This window comes from Aquarana catesbeiana, linkage group LG09, assembly GCF_042186555.1.
Source record: "Aquarana catesbeiana isolate 2022-GZ linkage group LG09, ASM4218655v1, whole genome shotgun sequence".
In the NCBI taxonomy this organism is placed as follows: Eukaryota; Metazoa; Chordata; class Amphibia; order Anura; family Ranidae; genus Aquarana; species Aquarana catesbeiana.
This window is the reverse complement of record NC_133332.1, coordinates 9,846,097-9,863,596: the sequence shown is the minus strand read 5'-3', so window position 1 is coordinate 9,863,596 and position 17,500 is coordinate 9,846,097. Positions and strand designations below refer to the sequence as shown.

The window sequence follows — 17,500 nt, the reverse complement described above, 5'->3', positions numbered from 1 at the left end:
GCCACTGTTACCATAAACATTACAGACATCAATGATAACATCCCATCAATTGATACAAGGTATATAATAAATCCCGTGAATGGCACCGTACAAATATCGGAGAAGGCCCCGATTAATACAAAAATAGCCTTGATTACCGTTACAGACAAGGATGCCGATCTTAACGGCAAGGTGACCTGTTTCACAGACCACGATGTCCCATTCAGGTTAAAACCGGTGTTTGACAATCAGTTCTTGCTGGAGACCGCGGCCCCTCTGGATTTCGAGATGACAAGGGAATACGCTATCAAGATCGTTGCCTCCGATTCCGGGAAACCCCCATTAAACCAGTCTGCCATGCTTCTTATTAAGATAAAAGATGAAAATGACAATCCTCCAGTTTTCACACTCCCCGTGATCGGGCTATCATTTATCGAAAATAACCCTCCTGGAACCGAACTCACCAAGATAAGCGCCACTGATGCAGACAGTGGTCGCAACGCAGAACTTAGTTACATGTTGGCTCCCAATGCTCCATCTATATTCAACCTTGACAGGAGGACGGGGATTCTTACAGCGGTCAGGAAGCTGGATAGAGAAAAACAAGACCGATACACATTTACCGTTATTGCCAAGGACAATGGAGTACCGTCCTTGCAGACCAATACCACAGTGACCTTATCCGTGCTTGACCAAAATGATAACAGCCCCTCCTTCACCCACAACGAGTACAACTTCTACGTTCCAGAGAATTTGCCCACTTATGGAACCGTTGGTCTTATCACGGTAACAGATGAAGATGTTGGGGAGAATGCTGAGTTTAGTCTGTCGCTTGTCAACGCCAGGGATAATTTTATAATCGACCCCCACACAGGCGTCATCAAACCAAACATCACGTTCGACAGGGAACAGCAGGGTTCATATACTTTTCAAGTAAAAGCAGTTGACCGGGGCACTCCCCAAAAATCTTCAACAGTCAAAGTGACCATCTTTGTTGAAGACGTCAATGATAATAAGCCTGTGTTTGTCATGCCATCCACCAACTATTCATATGAGTTAGTGCCCTCATCGGCCAACCCTGGATCTGTTGTTACTCGGGTTTTTGCTGTTGATAATGACACAGGGGTGAATGCTGATTTACGCTACAGTATAGTTGGTGGGAACCCAAGGGGTTTGTTTACAATCGATGAAAGGAGTGGCAACATCAGCTTGAAAGAGAAAATCCTGGCTATGGACCATGGTCTACATCGGCTTGTTATTAAAGTCAACGATTCAGGAAAACCAGAGCCCTTTCATGCCATAGCTCTGGTGCACTTATTTGTCAATGAAACCATTACCAATGGATCTTACATTCAAGAGCTTGTGCGGAGACACATGGAAACGCCAGTAGGGCAGAATATCGGGGAAGGAGATATAACGCCACAAACCAACGACTACGTCAAAATCATCATTGCCATCATTGCAGGCACGATGACGGTGATTCTGGTCATTTTTGTCACTGCTTTGGTTCGTTGCCGCCAAACCCCAAGGCACAAAGTGGTCCAGAAAAACAAGCAGACCGGCGAATGGGTCTCCCCAAACCAAGAAAACCGCCAGATCAAGAAGAAGAAAAAGAAGAAGAAGCGCTCCCCAAAAAACCTCCTCCTCAATTTTGTTACCATCGAAGAGACTAAGACAGAGGATCCTGCCCACGAGCACATCAACGGCACCTTGGACATCCCGGTGGAGTTAGAAGAACAGACTATGGGAAAATACAATTGGGGCACCACTCCGACGACCTTCAAGCCAGACAGCCCAGATTTGGCTAAGCACTACAAGTCTGCTTCTCCGCAGCCTACCTTCCAGATCAAGCCCGAGACGCCGGTTCCGCCGAAAAAACACCATGTCATCCAGGAGCTGCCTCTTGACAACACATTTGTGGTGGGTTGTGACTCATTGTCTAAGTGTTCCTCAAGCAGCTCGGATCCGTACAGTGTCTCAGAATGCAGCTGTCAAGGAGGCTTTAAAGCTCCCGGTCCAATCCACACACGACAGGTAAACTAAAATGCATTATTGTGTTAATTCTTGCACTAAAGATTCATTTTTTTTGTTTCAGTTTCTTTATCCAGATTTAAGCCTCAACCCTTCTCAAAACTTATATTTCGGTTTCTGTGAGGTTTTCTGGCCAATTGAATCACTTGCTGGCTTCTAAAAACTCATTCAGTAGGGACATTTCTACACAAGGACTCCCAGTTCTACCTAAATTCCTATATTTAGCCAAACGGTATCGTCAACGAGTAAACGTGACACCATTGTTGTCACCTTGTGGGAGTGGGCGAAGAAACAAACTCTTGAGTATGAAAAGAGCTTAATCTTTCAGCTGGTGATTTAACAGGCTGGTATCCAACCAAAACTGAAATATCTATTTTGAGTGGTCTTTGAAATACCTTTATATGGCATTTTTGGCTGTCTAACCATGCATAAGAATACGTTTTCATCTGTTTGGTACAAGTTTGGAAAGCTCAACCTACCCCTGTAGCACTACACTACAGAAATCAATTCACTGAAAGTACGCTCAATCAATGACCTTCCCATCTGAATATTCCCATTTTTTGTACTATGTGTGATGGACCTTCCTAGCAAGCGGCCATCTTTAATTGCCATCTCCAAGGTCTTCAGAACTCTGCTTGCTTTCATAGCATTCCTCTAGAAATACCCAAACTGTACATGCGTGTAATGTATCCAGATCTATATTCTAAGTGCTACAGTTACCTGTATTATTAACCATGTAACCAGACAGTACTGCCCAGGGTTGCCACCTCATCCCTTTAAACCCCGAACACATATGAATTACCCAGGTTCTGAGGCTAAATTAAAGCAGATAAGGCACCAAGTGAGTTTGATTAACTCCTTACTTAGCCGCAGAACCTGTGTAAATAATAAGTGTTTGGTTTTCAAAGGGCTGAGATGGCAACCAAAGTGCTGTCCCTCTCTTCCGCTGGGCCTAGGGTTGCCACCTCATCCCTTTAAACCCCAAACGCATATAAATTACACGGGTTCTGAGGCTAATTTAAAGCAGATAAGGCACCAAGTGAGTTTGATTAACTACTTAATTAGTCGCAGAACCTGTGTAAATAATAAGTGTTTGGTTTTAAGGGGCTGAGATGGCAAGCCAAGTGCTGCCCCTCTCTTCCGCCGGGCCTAGGGTTGCCACCTCATCCCTTTAAACCCCGAACACATATGAAATACACGGGTTCTGAGGCTAATTTAAAGCAGATAAGGCACCAAGTGAGTTTAATTAACTCCTTAATTAGCCACAGAACCCGTGTAATTAATATGTGTTCGGTTTTAAAGGGATGAGGTGGCAACCCCAGCTGGGCCCCGCAGCAGTTGCACGTTTATGGCTAAGGTTATGCCCTTGCTTTGGTGAAACGTCCACATTTTGCTGGAATGTTTGGAATCGTGTATCGGTTTATGCCCCTATACATGTCCCTTTAGAGTTCAAAAAGCAGTGATGCTTGGAAAAAAAAAAAAGAGAGAAAAGTTACTTGACCTAGGCGAGGAGCAAACATAAGAGTTTTTTTTGGTTCATTGCTTCTAGAATGCAAACTGGTTGAATCTTGGCTGGGGAACTTGTGTGTTGGCTGCGTTCCTTGAGTCGCTCTCTCTTCCTGCAGATGGCAGTGCAGCTCTCCTCCAATGTCGCTGCGATGGGCTTTTTGTGGAGTTTGGAGAAACAATGGAACTGTTTTGCTATTGTATGCAGTGTATACTAGGCTAGGTGCAAAGCAATAAACTATTGCAGGATCTGATAAGTGCTTCTTAATGGTAATTGAATGGCAGCCTTTCCCTGGACTCTGCTGTATTTCAAGGTCTTTCACAAAATAGGCAGGCTTTCTTTGGCAGAAAAATGAGTGCAAAGTTCACATGGAAAGCCAGGCGAGCTTCAATTCCCTCTGCATGGGAGATTTATCAGAGCGGCAGGCCCAGATTTAGATGTGCAGATTTAACAGAGATACACAGGGGTTTATTTTGTTGTTGTCACCTTGGTGGGCGATCACTGCGGTATTTATATATATATATATATTATATTGCTAATGCATTGGTCTGTAAAGGATAACATTTTTTTTTTCCCAATCATATATTTATTTTTTCTGTTTATTTACTTATTTATTTATTTATTGACAACTTGTTGAGCAACCGCTGCAGCATTTAAATAATGTATTGCTTTATTAATGCCACACTTTATTATTGTTTATTCATTTAGTGATGTCATACTTAACTTTGTTATAGTACTACACTCTGTGGTTTTTTTTTTTTTTATGCTTTGTTCTATAAAGTGGAAAATGTATATCTATTTATTTTAATTTATTGATTTTTTAATATTTTTTTATTTATTTATTGAAACTGCAACATTTTTTTTTTTTAAGGTTTATTTATTTGTTTTTTTGGTTATTTATTTAAATTGTTACTTATTTTTGAGGCTGTGTTGAGCAAACACTGCAGTATGTTATTTTATAATACCATACTTCACATTGTCGTAGTACTACGCTGTGTGGTTTATTATGCTTTGTTCTACAAAGGAAACAACTAAGTGTATTTTCATATATATATATATATATATATATATATATATATATATATATATATATATATATATATATATATATATATATTATATATATATAAATAAATAATTTATATTTATTCTTGACTCCTAGCTGAGCTACCTCTGCAGTATTTTTATTTTTATTAAATATTGTATTTATTTTTTTTTTAATAATGTATGAATTTATTTTTGAGGCCTTGTCTAGCAATAACTGTAACATTTTATTTTAATATATTTGAAATTGTATTTATTTATTTATTTTTATTTATTCTTGACACCTTGCTGAGCTACCACTGCAGTATTTTTATTTTTTTAATATTTTATTTAATTTTTAATAATGTATGAATGTATTTTTGAGGCCTTGTCTAGCAATAACAGAAATATTTTATTTTAATATATTTGAAATTGTAATTATTTTATTTATTTTTATTTATTCTTGACACCTTGCTGAGCTACCACTGCAGTATTTTTATTTTTTTTTAAATATTGTATTTATTTTTTTTTTAATGATGTATGAATTTATTTTTGAGGCCTTGTCTAGCAACAACAGCAATATTTTATTTTAATATATTTGAAATTGTATTTATTTTTATTTATTCTTGACACCTTGCTGAGCTACCACTGCAGTATTTTTATTTTTTTTACTAATTTATTTATTTTTTTAATAATGTATGAATTTATTTTTGAGGCCTTGTCTAGCAATAACTGCAACATTTTATTTTAATATATTTGAAATTGTATTTATTTGTGTATTTATTTATGAAAGTTTTTAATACCTTGTGAAGCAACCACTGCAGTATTTTTTTTTTTTTAATTTTTAAATTGTATTTATGTCTTTATTTCACTTTGTTGTAGTACTATATGCTCTGTGGGTTATGCTTAATGGATACGATTTATTTCCAGTGATCTACCTACTCTAGTTATGCATGTGTGTTTTTCTACTTTTATAGGATTTGCAACGGCAGATTTATTGGAATATAAGTTAAAAAAAAAAAAATGCAAGATTAACATTGTCTTGCAAATCTTTACATTTCTTGAAACTGTGTCCTTTACAAAATACCTTCAAGGTTTACTGATCTGACATAAGAATCGGTGTATTTACTAGTGTAATTACACAGCTTAAGCTATAAGCATTTATTCAACCATGAATAACATTTTTAGAGCGTTTAATAGGACAAAGTCACCTTATCTAACCCCTAGGCAGGGTGTACCCTAGTTAGTTTAAAGTTCTCAAAAAACAAAAAGGTGCTATAGAAAAGATGGTGATACAATATTCAATATTATTAAGATGCTTCTACTTGAATTACTTTTACAGCGTGTTAACCTCTGTTGCAGAGTTGCAATCTTTTTTATGCAATCATCATTTGTTCTGACTGTATTGTCCTTTAATGGCCCTATTAGATAGAAGGTCTGCTGTGTGTGTAGGGACATTTCTCTGCGTTGTTTCTCATGCATGTCCAATTTTAAAAACCTGAATTTTTTTGTTGTTTTTAATTTGTACTAGAGTATAATATATATATATATATATATATATATATATATATATATACATACACATATATATATATATATATATACATACACATATATACATATATATATATATACACATATTTTTAAATTCAGTATACATATATATATATATATATATATATATATATATATATACATATAAACTGAATTAAAAAATATATGAATATATATATGTATATATATATATATATATATATATATATATATATATATATATATATATATATATATATATATATATATATATATATATATATATATATATATATATATATATATATCTCTGAATTTAAAAATATATGTGTGTGTGTGTGTGTGTATATATATATATATATATATATATATATATATATATATATATATATGGTATTATTATTATAATTATATAAATATATAAAAAATAAAATAAATAAAAATAAATAAAAATAAAAATATATATATATATATATATATATATATATATATATATATATATATATATATATATAATTTTTTTTGGGGGGGGGTTGCTGTAGCTGACATAAGATTGTTTCCATATTAATTAGTATTAAATGGACCTTGTTAGGTGATACAACGTCTATGTACCATACATTACATATAGTATTATAAATTATATATATAAAAAAAAAAAAATATATATATATATATATATATATATATATATATATATATATATATATATATATATATATGTTATTATTATTATTATTATTATTATTATCATTATAATTATTTTTTTTTTCTTGGGTTACACATGTGTTCATATACAATTAAAACATTTTCTCAGGCTGGATACCAGTAGATGACATAAGATTGTGTCCATATTAATAATAATAAATGGACCTTGTTAGGTGATACCTATGAACCACGATCTGCTAAATGTGTAATGTTTGCTGCACATCAATTGCATATGGTAATAAAAAAAAAAAACGGGAAACTACAATAAAGCTTTTTTGAGAACAAAAAAAAAGTTATTCCTGTGTTATACATTTTGTATAAGGATATATATATATATTGGGGTACAGAGGCAAAGGGTAAAACCCTTGCGGAATGCGGAATGTGACAGGCTTTCTATCATGTTGCAAATATGTTGTAGTAAATGGTGGGAATTACACATATATGTAGGAGGTGGCACATCTAGAGTCCAAAAACCAGCAAGACCAGTTTTCCCAGAACGTTTCCCATGTACTGTTAATAGTGGCAAAGATAGGCTCACACTGAGCTTGTTCATCGAGTATACTGATGACCTGATGGATATTGGAGCATTCTAACTACAGCGGTTCTCCCTGAGTGAGTTAGGAATGAAGACCCCTTGACTATAAGCAGAGGAAGTCCTGGTTGCTGGAAACAACCTTATAGTGGAAAGGCCTCAAGGGTCAATTAACCCCCCCCCCCAGGCTGCCCAAGTGAAGTAAAAGGGGTCACGGTAGAACAAGGTTCAATGGGGAGTATGGAGTATGGAGAGATGACACCTGGTCTAGTTCCCCAAGGAGGTGAGCAGTTGGTGCGCTGGCTTAAGGTGTTCTGGTGTTTTCTCAACACCCATGCAGAACATAGGCTGCCAAAGTGAAGTAAAAGGGGTCATGGTAGGTCAAGGTTCAATGTGGGTATGGAGGTTTCCGAGACTTTCAAAGAGGCAAAGGTTGGGGTCATTGAGCTTTTTAGAGATGACCAGCCAACAAGCAAGTCAACGTCCGTCTGCCTTAATTTATGAACTCCACAGCTTTGTTGGCAGTTTTTACCTTGCCAGCTGTAAATCATTTGGGCTGTAGGCCCTATGAATGGCTTAGTTTGTTAAACGTCTGTCTGGAACTTATTATGTATAAAGAGATGACACCTGGTCTAGTTCCCCAAGGTGGTGAGCAGTTGGTGCGCTCGCTTATGGTGTCTTCCTAACACCCATGCAGAACATAAGGAGAAAAGTGGCTGGCAACTCGATCTTTCGCAGTTGATGAGTTTATCATAGCAGGTGAGGTACAAAGTAGTACATGAACTTTAATCAACCCCGAAACACATAAACCCCTATACTACTTTGTACCTCACCTGCTATAATAAACTCATCAACTGTCTAAGATCGAGTTGCCGGCTACTTTCTTCCATATGTCTTGAACTTATGGAGAAGACAGATGTTTAGACCAGTATTTGTCAACTGGAGTTCTGTGGTCCCCTGGGATGCCATTTGGGTTCTACATTTGGGGTGCCTCAAGATTTTACACTTTTTTAGGGTGCCGCACTTGAAAAAGGTAGAGAAACACTGGTGTCGACACTGTTATAATTTCCTTATCACGGTATGTGATTGGCACTGAGTTATGATGAATCTATGGTTTATTAAGATGTTGTTTATTAAAGACGTGGTTTTGAGCCCAATAAATCTATGTCCTTGGCCTTCCAACAATATCTGTATTGAGTATTCATTTGTAGGAGCCAAGGTTGCACATGATGGGGTTAAGGTTTCTAAAATGGGTTACGTACATATGTTTCTCATTGGTCAAGTTCTGTAGTAATAGGAGAACCATTGACTGGTCTTTATATACAGGAGAGCAAGTATAGGATCTGGAGGGATGTTGATAAGAGTTACAGATATCACGTGAAATATATCAATTCAAAAAAATGGATAAATCTTCTAGATCTGATGTATGGAGCCTAATTGTCCACTGTCTCTCCAAAATTGTGGTGAGACAGTTGGGGAATACCTCTGGGGAGTATAGCTCCATCCGTGCAGTATTTTAAGGGTGAACTCCCAATGGAAGATTAATTTAGATGCTCATGGTGGCCATTGATAGTCCTATTGAAGGAAAGAAAGGGGAGTGAGAAAAGTCTTTTTCCTACATTTTCATGCCTGGGAATTTCTCCAATAGTTGTGTTTGGGTCGGCATTTGGTAGAAAAAAGTAGTTCCTCTTCTAATTTTAAGGCACCCTTTATAAAGCTCCTGGCATTTTTTTTTTATTTACTATTTGCTTATCTGGGTTTAAGGCTAGGTTCAGAACTCTGCGTGTTGGGAATGTGCGGTGCATGTAGGTGGGACCTAAGGTAGGTATTATGAGTTGGAAGAAAGCAGCCGAACACTCCGTATAAAGCAACAGGTCTCCAAACTATGGCCTGAGGGCCAGATGGGGCCCTTTGCTTGCTTTTATCTGGCCCTTGGGGCACTATTTTGATCCACTGATTCCAACAATGTTACATAATTCCTGTCACGCTTACCCCTAACACAGGTGGTCAGACACTATAGCTGGCTTATGTGTTCTTCACCTATAGCAACCCCCTTTTCCATAAGGCAAGCAGGCCCACCGGTACTCAGTTGCACCCAGGACTAATACACAATGCTTTAGTGCCTGCCGGTCATGCTGGGGCAGGTGCATACTGAGCAAAGCAAAGAGGTACTTGCGGTTGGCAGACAGGCAGAGTGGTTCAATGACAGTCCAGGTACAAGGCAGGCAAAGTTCAGAGTAGTCAGGGTTAATCCGTAGTTCAAAGGCAGGAAGAGTTCAGAGAGTAATCAATATCCAATCCAAGGTCGTCAACTTGGAATCCAAGCAGCAAAGCAGGACAGACAAACAGAGAGCTTGGAGCACATGTTACAAATGCAATATCACAAGCATGAGACTGCAGGCTTGGCTGGCTTAAATCAGGTTTGGTCTCCACCCAGAGACTGGCCACATTAATCACCTTGCTGGTGAACAGACAGGCAAGGAGAATGCCACAGCCAAAACTAGGATGCTGGAATGAGGAGCAGGAGAATTACACACTCCTGACAATTCCCTCCAGTGACACCAATGAAGGGGCACAATTCCTCCCAATGACACCAATGATGGGGTGCTATTCCTCTATTGACACAAAAGATGGGGCATTGTTTATTCTGACTGACGTCTGGACCTTTTCTACTCCAACTGGCCACAGTCCGGCCCTCCTTGAGCACAGTATAGTGGCCCTTTGTTTAGAAAGTTTGGAGACCCTGGGTATAAAGAACTATATCCTATATGAGTCCTTGCTATTGTACAATACGCCCAAGCTAAAAGTATTTGGCACAAATATAAATATTTGTACAGTATATATGCAGAACAGTGCAGAGAGGTTACAGTACTATATTCACGTTAACAGAGGACGGCTTGGGCTAGCAGGGGTAGCCTTCCATAAGAAGAGGTATTTCGGCTGAAGTACCACTTCCTACAGGCGCCATGTCTCCATTTTTCCAACACTGGAGTATCACCAATGACCAAGGATCTTGTCCTGAGCTGTCCCTACTCTACAGGAACCTTTCCCTACACTTTGGATTCTCTCTCACAAATGGGTTCTTGTCCCTGACCATCTACACACCATAATGGTCACCAAAGTCTCTTTGGAGTTCATTGTCCAATCAGACCACTTCTGATGTATGGGGTTTTTGTTTTTTTCAGAATCAAACTTACCTAGGTGGGTGCTGCATCTGTCCCCCGCCGGCTCTAAGACTGAGAACGAGCACTGAAATACCATTGATCACTTGGTTCTCAGAGCTCCCTGAGCAGAGAGCTGGTGACTGTCAGTCACCGGCTCTCTGCTCTGCCCCCCACCCCTTGCTCACTACAGCCCTGAGCTGTGGAGAGGGCGGGAGCATCCGGCTCAGGCTCTCAGTGGCTCTCTGAGAGTCTGAGCTGGTCCAGGTATGTGGGCGTATCCCAAATTCATTGTCATGATCTTGCCCAAGCTCTGTGACTTCAGCCCGCTGTCTGCTGAAAAGGGATCATAGGAGTGCAGAACAAACTGCATTCCTGGGATCTACAGGAGAAGTACCGCAAAACGAGCCTTCCCCGTACTTCTTTGACCACTTGCCGACTAGCCGCCGTCATTATACGGCGGCAGGTCGGCACGATCCCGCGAACCGTCGTAGCTGTACGTCGGGTCCTTTAAGCGGGATAGCTGGCACGCACGCGTGCCCGCTGCATTGCGGGGGTGCCAATGCTCGTGGTCCGCGGTCTCGCCCTATTTTGTAGATGCTATAACTTTTGCGCAAACCAATCGATATACGCTTATCGCGATTTTTATTACCAAAAATATGTAGAAGAATACATATCGGCCTAAAATGAGGAAAAAAATTAGCTTTTTTTAAAAAAAAATTGGAGATATTTATTATAGCAAAAAGTACAAAATATTGTTTTTTTTTTTTCAAAATTGCGGCTACTTTTTTGTTTATAGCGCAAAAAAAAAAAAAGCAGAGATGATCAAATACCGCCAAAAAAAAAGCTCTATTTGTGGGGGAAAGAAAAAGGACGTCAATTTTGTTTGGTTACAGCATCGCACGACCGCACAATTGTCAGTTAAAGCGACGCAGTGCCGAATCGCAAAAAATGGCCCGGTCATCGAGCAGCCAAATCTTCCGGGGGCTGAAGTGGTTAAGGAAGTGTATGAAATCTCTAAGGCCGCGTACACACACGGGTGGACTTTTCGACCAGACTGGTCCGACAGACTTTTGACGGACTTTTTAACGAACGGACTTGCCTACACACGATCACACCAAAGTCCGACGGATTCGTACGTGATGACGTACACCGGACTAAAATAAGGAAGTTGATAGCCAGTAGCCAATAGCTGCCCTAGCGTCGGTTTTAGTCAGTTGGACTAGCATACAGACTAGCAGATTTCTGGGTCCGGCGGAGTTACGACGTAAAGATTTGAAGCATGTTCCAAATCTAAAGTCCGTCAGATTTGCGACTGGAAAAGTCCGCTGAAGGTCCGGTGAAGCCCACACACGATCGGATTGTCCGCCGGATTTGGTCCCTCGGCGTCCGTCGGACAAGTCTGGTCGAAAAGTCCGACTGTGTGCACGCTGCATAAGGGATCAATGCTCTTATAAGACTCCACTTCTCATGTAATAACGGCACAGAGCCATCTACAGGAGGGAAGGCGAACTGCGCTTGCCCACGCACACAAAATCATGCGCTTTCCCGACGCGCAGAGAAACGTGCTTCACTTTAGTAGTTGCGCAGGGTTACCTTTAATTCTTAATTGCACATCAGCAGCCTTGCGTTTTTTTCCCGCATGCCAAACTCCATAGTGCCAAAGCACCAATGCGGTCCGGCGCATCGTGATTTCATTCCCTATATTGCTTGCCGGTAGGGAAGCCTATTGAAACGAATGGACTGCCCTATACACAGCATTACATCATTGCACAGATGTGAACCGAGGAAAAAAAAAAGGAAATAAGTCTGATACATTTCGCAACAGAAGTAAAAATAAAAAAAAGAATACAAATGTAATATTTGATCAAATGTAATAATTATAATTTCTTGTTTACATTGTATCATGCCGGCAGAATGAATTACTTTTTTAATTACTAATCACACCTTTACTAATTGGATTTCATAGGCTGTGTGCTGCTTAAAGTGGAAGTAAACCCAGAGATTTAACCGTTTCAAAAAACAGTTACATTTTCGGCACATGCCACAGGCGGGAATGTAAGGCCTCATTTGCACTTGCTTCGGCTTCAACACACATTAACGGCTAGTTTACACTTTGCTTCAAATCATGGCTTCGGACAAGCTTTGGTAAAGCTCTCTGAACGCCAGTCAAAGCTCCTGTCATTAAATAAAACGGTTAGCTCACAGTCCTGTTTACACCTTGCTTTTGCTTGGTGCTTTGGTTGAGGTTTCAATGAGGCTTTGGTGAGGCTTCGTGAGGGGGCTTCGATGAGGTTTCGGTGGGGCTTCAAGTGAGCTTTGCCATAGACTTCTATGGAGGCTTTGAAGACGTTTTGAACCACCACTAAAGCAGCATGGGGTATAATTTTTGAAGCGCAGGAGAAGCAAAGCAAAAGCAAGGTGTGAACAGGACTGCAAGCTAACCATTTTATTTAGTGACAGGGGCTTCGATGAGGCTTTGTGAGGCTTCAGTGGGGCCTCAAGCGGGCTTTGCCATAGACTTCTATGGAGGCTTTGAAGATGCTTGGGGCTTCAATTAATCTTTGGTGAGGCTTCGTGGGGCTTCGATGAGGTTTCGGTGGGGCTTCAGGCGATCTTTGCCATAGACTTCTATGGAAGCTTTGAAGACGTTTTGAAGCACCACTAAAGCTACATGGGGTATCATTTTTGAAGCACAGCCGAAGCAAAGCAAAAGCAAGGTGTAAACAGGACTGTAAGCTAACCATTTTATTTATTGACAGGGGCTTTGACTGGCGTTCAGAGAGCTTTAACAAAGCTTGTCCGAAGCCTTGTTTTGAAGCAAGTGTAAACTGGCCGTTATTGTGTGTTGAAGCTGAAGCAAGTGTAAGTGAGCCCTAAGGGCTAGTTTACACTTTGCTTCAAAAGATGGCTTCTGACACACATTGTTAAAGCTCTCTGAACGCCAGTCAAAGCTCCTTTCACTAAATAAAACAGTTAGCTTTCAGTCCTGTTTACACCTTGCTTTTGCTTTGCTTTGCTTTGCTTTGCTTGGGCTGCACTTCAAAAATTATACCCCATGTAGCTTTAGTGGTGCTTCAAAACGTCTTCAAAGCTTCCATAGAAGTCAATGGCAAAGCTCGCCTGAAGTCCCACCAAAACCTCATCAAATCCCCACTAAGCCCCACCAAAGCCCCATTGAAGCACCAAGCTTCTTCAAAGCCTCCATAGAAGTCTATGGCAAAGCTCACTTGAAGCCTCCCCACCGAAGCCTCATCGAAGCCTCATCAAAGCCCCACAAAGCCCCACCAAAGCCCCACCAAAGGCTCATCGAAGCCCCACCAAAGCCTCATCGAAGCCTCATCGAAGCACCAAGCAAAAACAAGGTGTAAATATGACTGTAAGCTAACCATTTTATTTAGGGCTAGTTTACACTTCCTTCAAAACAAGGCTTTGTTAAAGCACTCTGGACGTCCAGTCAAAGCTCCTGTCACTAAATAAAATGGTTAGCTTACAGTCCTGCTTACACCTTGCTTTTGCTTTGCTTCAGCCCCTCTTCAGAAATTACACCCCACGTCGCTTTAGTGGTGCTTCAAAGAGTATTCAAAGCCTCCATAGAAGTCTATGGCAAAGCTCGCTTAAAGCCCCACCAAAGCCCCAATGAAGCCTCACCAATGCCTCATCGAAGCCCCATCAAAGCTCCACCGAAGCCCCACAAAGCCTCACCGATGCCTCACCAAAGCCCCACCGATGCTTCACCAAAGCTCCACCAAAGTTCGACAAAAGCGTCACTGAAGCCTCATCGAAGCACCAAGCAAAAGCAAGGTGTAAACAGGACTGTAAGCTAACCATTTTATTTAGTGACAGGAGCTTTGACTGGACGTTCAGATTGCTTTAACAAAGCCTGTCCGAAGCCTTGTTTTGAAGCAGGTGTAAACTAGCCCTAAATAAAATGGTTAGCTTACAGTCATGTTTACACCTTGTTTTTGCTTGGTGCTTCGATGAGGCTTCGATGAGGCTTTGGTGGGGGCTTCGATGAGCCTTTGGCGGGGCTTTGATGAGCCTTTGGTGAGGCTTTGTGGGGCTTTGATGAGGCTTTGTGGGGCTTTGATGAGGCTTCGGTGGGGCGGCTTCAAGTGAGCTTTGCCATAGACTTCTATGGAGGCTTTGGAGTGGGCGGGGCTAAGAATAAACCTGCAAACATGTTACCAAAAGTTTATATGAGGCAGACCAGCTGATTTTAAGCGAACGTTCCTCCCAGCACCAGGTATTCTATCTGGTTTACACGAAGGGCCAGTTCTCGCGTCAATGTAAAATATGCATTTTACCACACGTCACCACAAGTCAAAGCAACATGAATACTGTAGAGTAATGCATTGCGTTGCCATTATTTTGAATAGCAGCCCAATGAAATAACACCATGAAACTCCCTTAGGCTGGGTTCACACAGTGTGCGGCGCGGCTCCGTTCACTGTTTCAGGTCCAAATTAGGTCCAAATTTTCGGCTGAATGCGGACCTGAAACAGAGTCAAAGATGCATAGGACTCTTCTGCTGTGCACTCCGCAGCCGCAATTGAGACCCGGTCACTCTCTCCTGTCATGCAAATTGGATGCCGGGAAACCCTCATCCAATCCGCATAACTGTGAACCCAGCCTTCTGCTTTGTAACCAGGGCTTTTTTTCTCAGAGAATAGGTGCAGGTATTTCCTTCTTCTGGGTCATGCCCTTTGTCTCCACCCCCTACCCACCTCTGAGCACCGTTTCTTGGTTCCACCCCCTACCCACCTCTGAGCACCCTTCCTTCGTTCCACCCCCTACCCACCTCTGAGCACCCTTCCTTGGTTCCACCCCCTACCCACCTCTGAGCACCCTTCCTTGGTTCCACCCCATACCCACCTCTGAGCACCCTTCCTTGTTTCCGCCCCTACCCACCTCTGAGCACCCTTCCTTCGTTCCACCCCCTACCCACCTCTGAGCACCCTTCCTTGGTTCCACCCCCTACCCACCTCTGAGCACCCTTCCTTGGTTCCACCCCATACCCACCTCTGAGCACCCTTCCTTGGTTCCGCCCCTTACCCACCTCTGAGCACCGTTCCTTGGTTCCGCCCCTTACCCACCTCTGAGCACAGTTCCTTGGTTCCGCCCCCTATCCACCTCTGAGCACCGTTCCTTGGTTCCGCCCCCTACCCATGTCTGAGCACAGTTCCTTGGTTCCACCCCCTACCCACCTCTGAGCACCCTTTCTTGGTTCCACCCCCTACCCACCTCTGAGCACCCTACCTTGGTTCCACCCCATACCCACCTCTGAGCACCCTTCCTTGGTTCCGCCCCTACCCACCTCTGAGCACCGTTCCTTGGTTCCGCCCCCTACCCACCTCTGAGCACAGTTCCTTGGTTCCGCCCCTACCGATTCTGGATCACCTGATCGATGTCATAGCCTCTGATTGGCTATCACAGTAATCAGTCACTGTGAAGGACCCCCCCCCATTTTTCTGTCTCTGTGAATGGAGGAGAGAGATACATTGTATCATTCTCTGTCCTTGCAGATACAGAAAACAAAAAGTGTGTGTCGTAAAGGAGGAGGATTGGGATTATTGTGTTGCTTGGAATAATTGATACATATAAAGTTTATATAAAATAATTTCTTTTTTGGTACAAAAAGGAGAGAAAAGCAGAAAATTCTGAAAATCCAATCAAAACTGTTGTGGAGGATATACATAATACATGTACAGTGTCAAGACGTAGAAGAAAACAGGGTCACTTATCCAGCACTCAAGATAATAAGTATATAAAACTAAGCAGCAGCTATAATCAGATATAACATTGGGGAGGAAGCAAAAAAGTAAAAAAAAAAAAAAAAAATGTACAGGGTCGCTGCTGTCCCAATAAAAGAAGGTGGTCACAAATAGATGTTAAGTCCCAACATGTTTCGCCAGTGATGGCTTCCTCAGGGGATAGTTTGGGACCAAACTTTTTGTCTACAAAAAGTGTGTGCAGAAAAAATAATAATAATAATAATAATAATAAAAAAAAAAAATACCTAGATCAAGGTTTGATCTAGGTCAGTGCCAGTAGTGTTTGGGTCAAAGTCAGGGTCAAAGATCAAGGTCAGGGTCAGTATTTTTTGGACAGCATTTTTTTTTTTAGTATCAGTGTGTTTTAGAAGGGATTAAAAAAAAGCAATATTTGCACTCTTGTTTCTGGGCTGTACTACAGGTACAAACAACAACTAACATCCACATATGTGGTATCGCTCCGATCGTCAGGAGCAGGAAAATTTATTTTGCATTGTTTTTCGGTGAAAGGTCATGGTAGTAGCAAGAAATAAACAGTTAAATAAAAAAAAAATGTTTATTTTTTTTTTTACTATTTTGGGCCAGATTTGCTTTGATAATAAAAAAGAAAATCAGGAGATATCCATTACTATTTACCACCAAATAAAAGCCCAATTTGTCCTAAAAAAAAAAACGAGGTGTAATCCACTCGGATGCACAAAGTACGGTTGTGATCCAAGTGGTTTTACTAACACATGTCAAAGGTGCAAAATTGGGCTTAGGCATTGAGATTTGTTTTACCCTTAGGTGTGAAGGGGTTATAGTGGACCTTCACCCAGGGAAGCAACTTATTTTAATCTTGCTCCAACCCCCTTCTTCTCCTACAATTAGATTTAAAACATTAAGTCATTTCTTTTTTCTTTTTTTTTTTTTTTTGATGCAGTGCAGCACTTTCTGTTGTCTGGGCGAGCATGACGTAGTGCCCCATTAGAATATTACGGTGCATGGGCACCACATGTCACCCATCAGTTTTTACTGCCTTGTCGCCCAGGCCTAATTTTATGTTATATATTTATTTATTTGTTTTAACTCTTTTGTCTCAGCATATGAATGCCCTGGAATCTTGGAATTCAAATGGTTTTCTCCAAAGGTATCCAAAAAAAATATATTAGGATGAATCTCACAGTTTTGCGTGGAGGGCTTTAATTATGGTCGTATTTATTTGTTAATATATATATACATATATATATATATATATATATATATATATATATAT

The 17,500-nt window shown here is 40.6% G+C and overlaps 1 protein-coding gene across 2 annotated transcripts in view; it reads left to right on the top strand.

Annotated features, from left to right (window-relative positions):
* Positions 1 to 17,500, top strand: part of LOC141107404 (protocadherin-11 X-linked-like) — a 1,915,236-nt gene that overhangs the window by 322,282 nt on the left and 1,575,454 nt on the right. For both annotated transcript variants that reach the window (XM_073598111.1, XM_073598112.1), the window contains exon 3: positions 1 to 2,013. This exon is cut by the window's left edge and continues 474 nt beyond it. In XM_073598111.1, coding sequence (XP_073454212.1) covers positions 1 to 2,013 — 2,013 coding nt within the window. The remainder of the gene's footprint in view (positions 2,014 to 17,500) is intronic.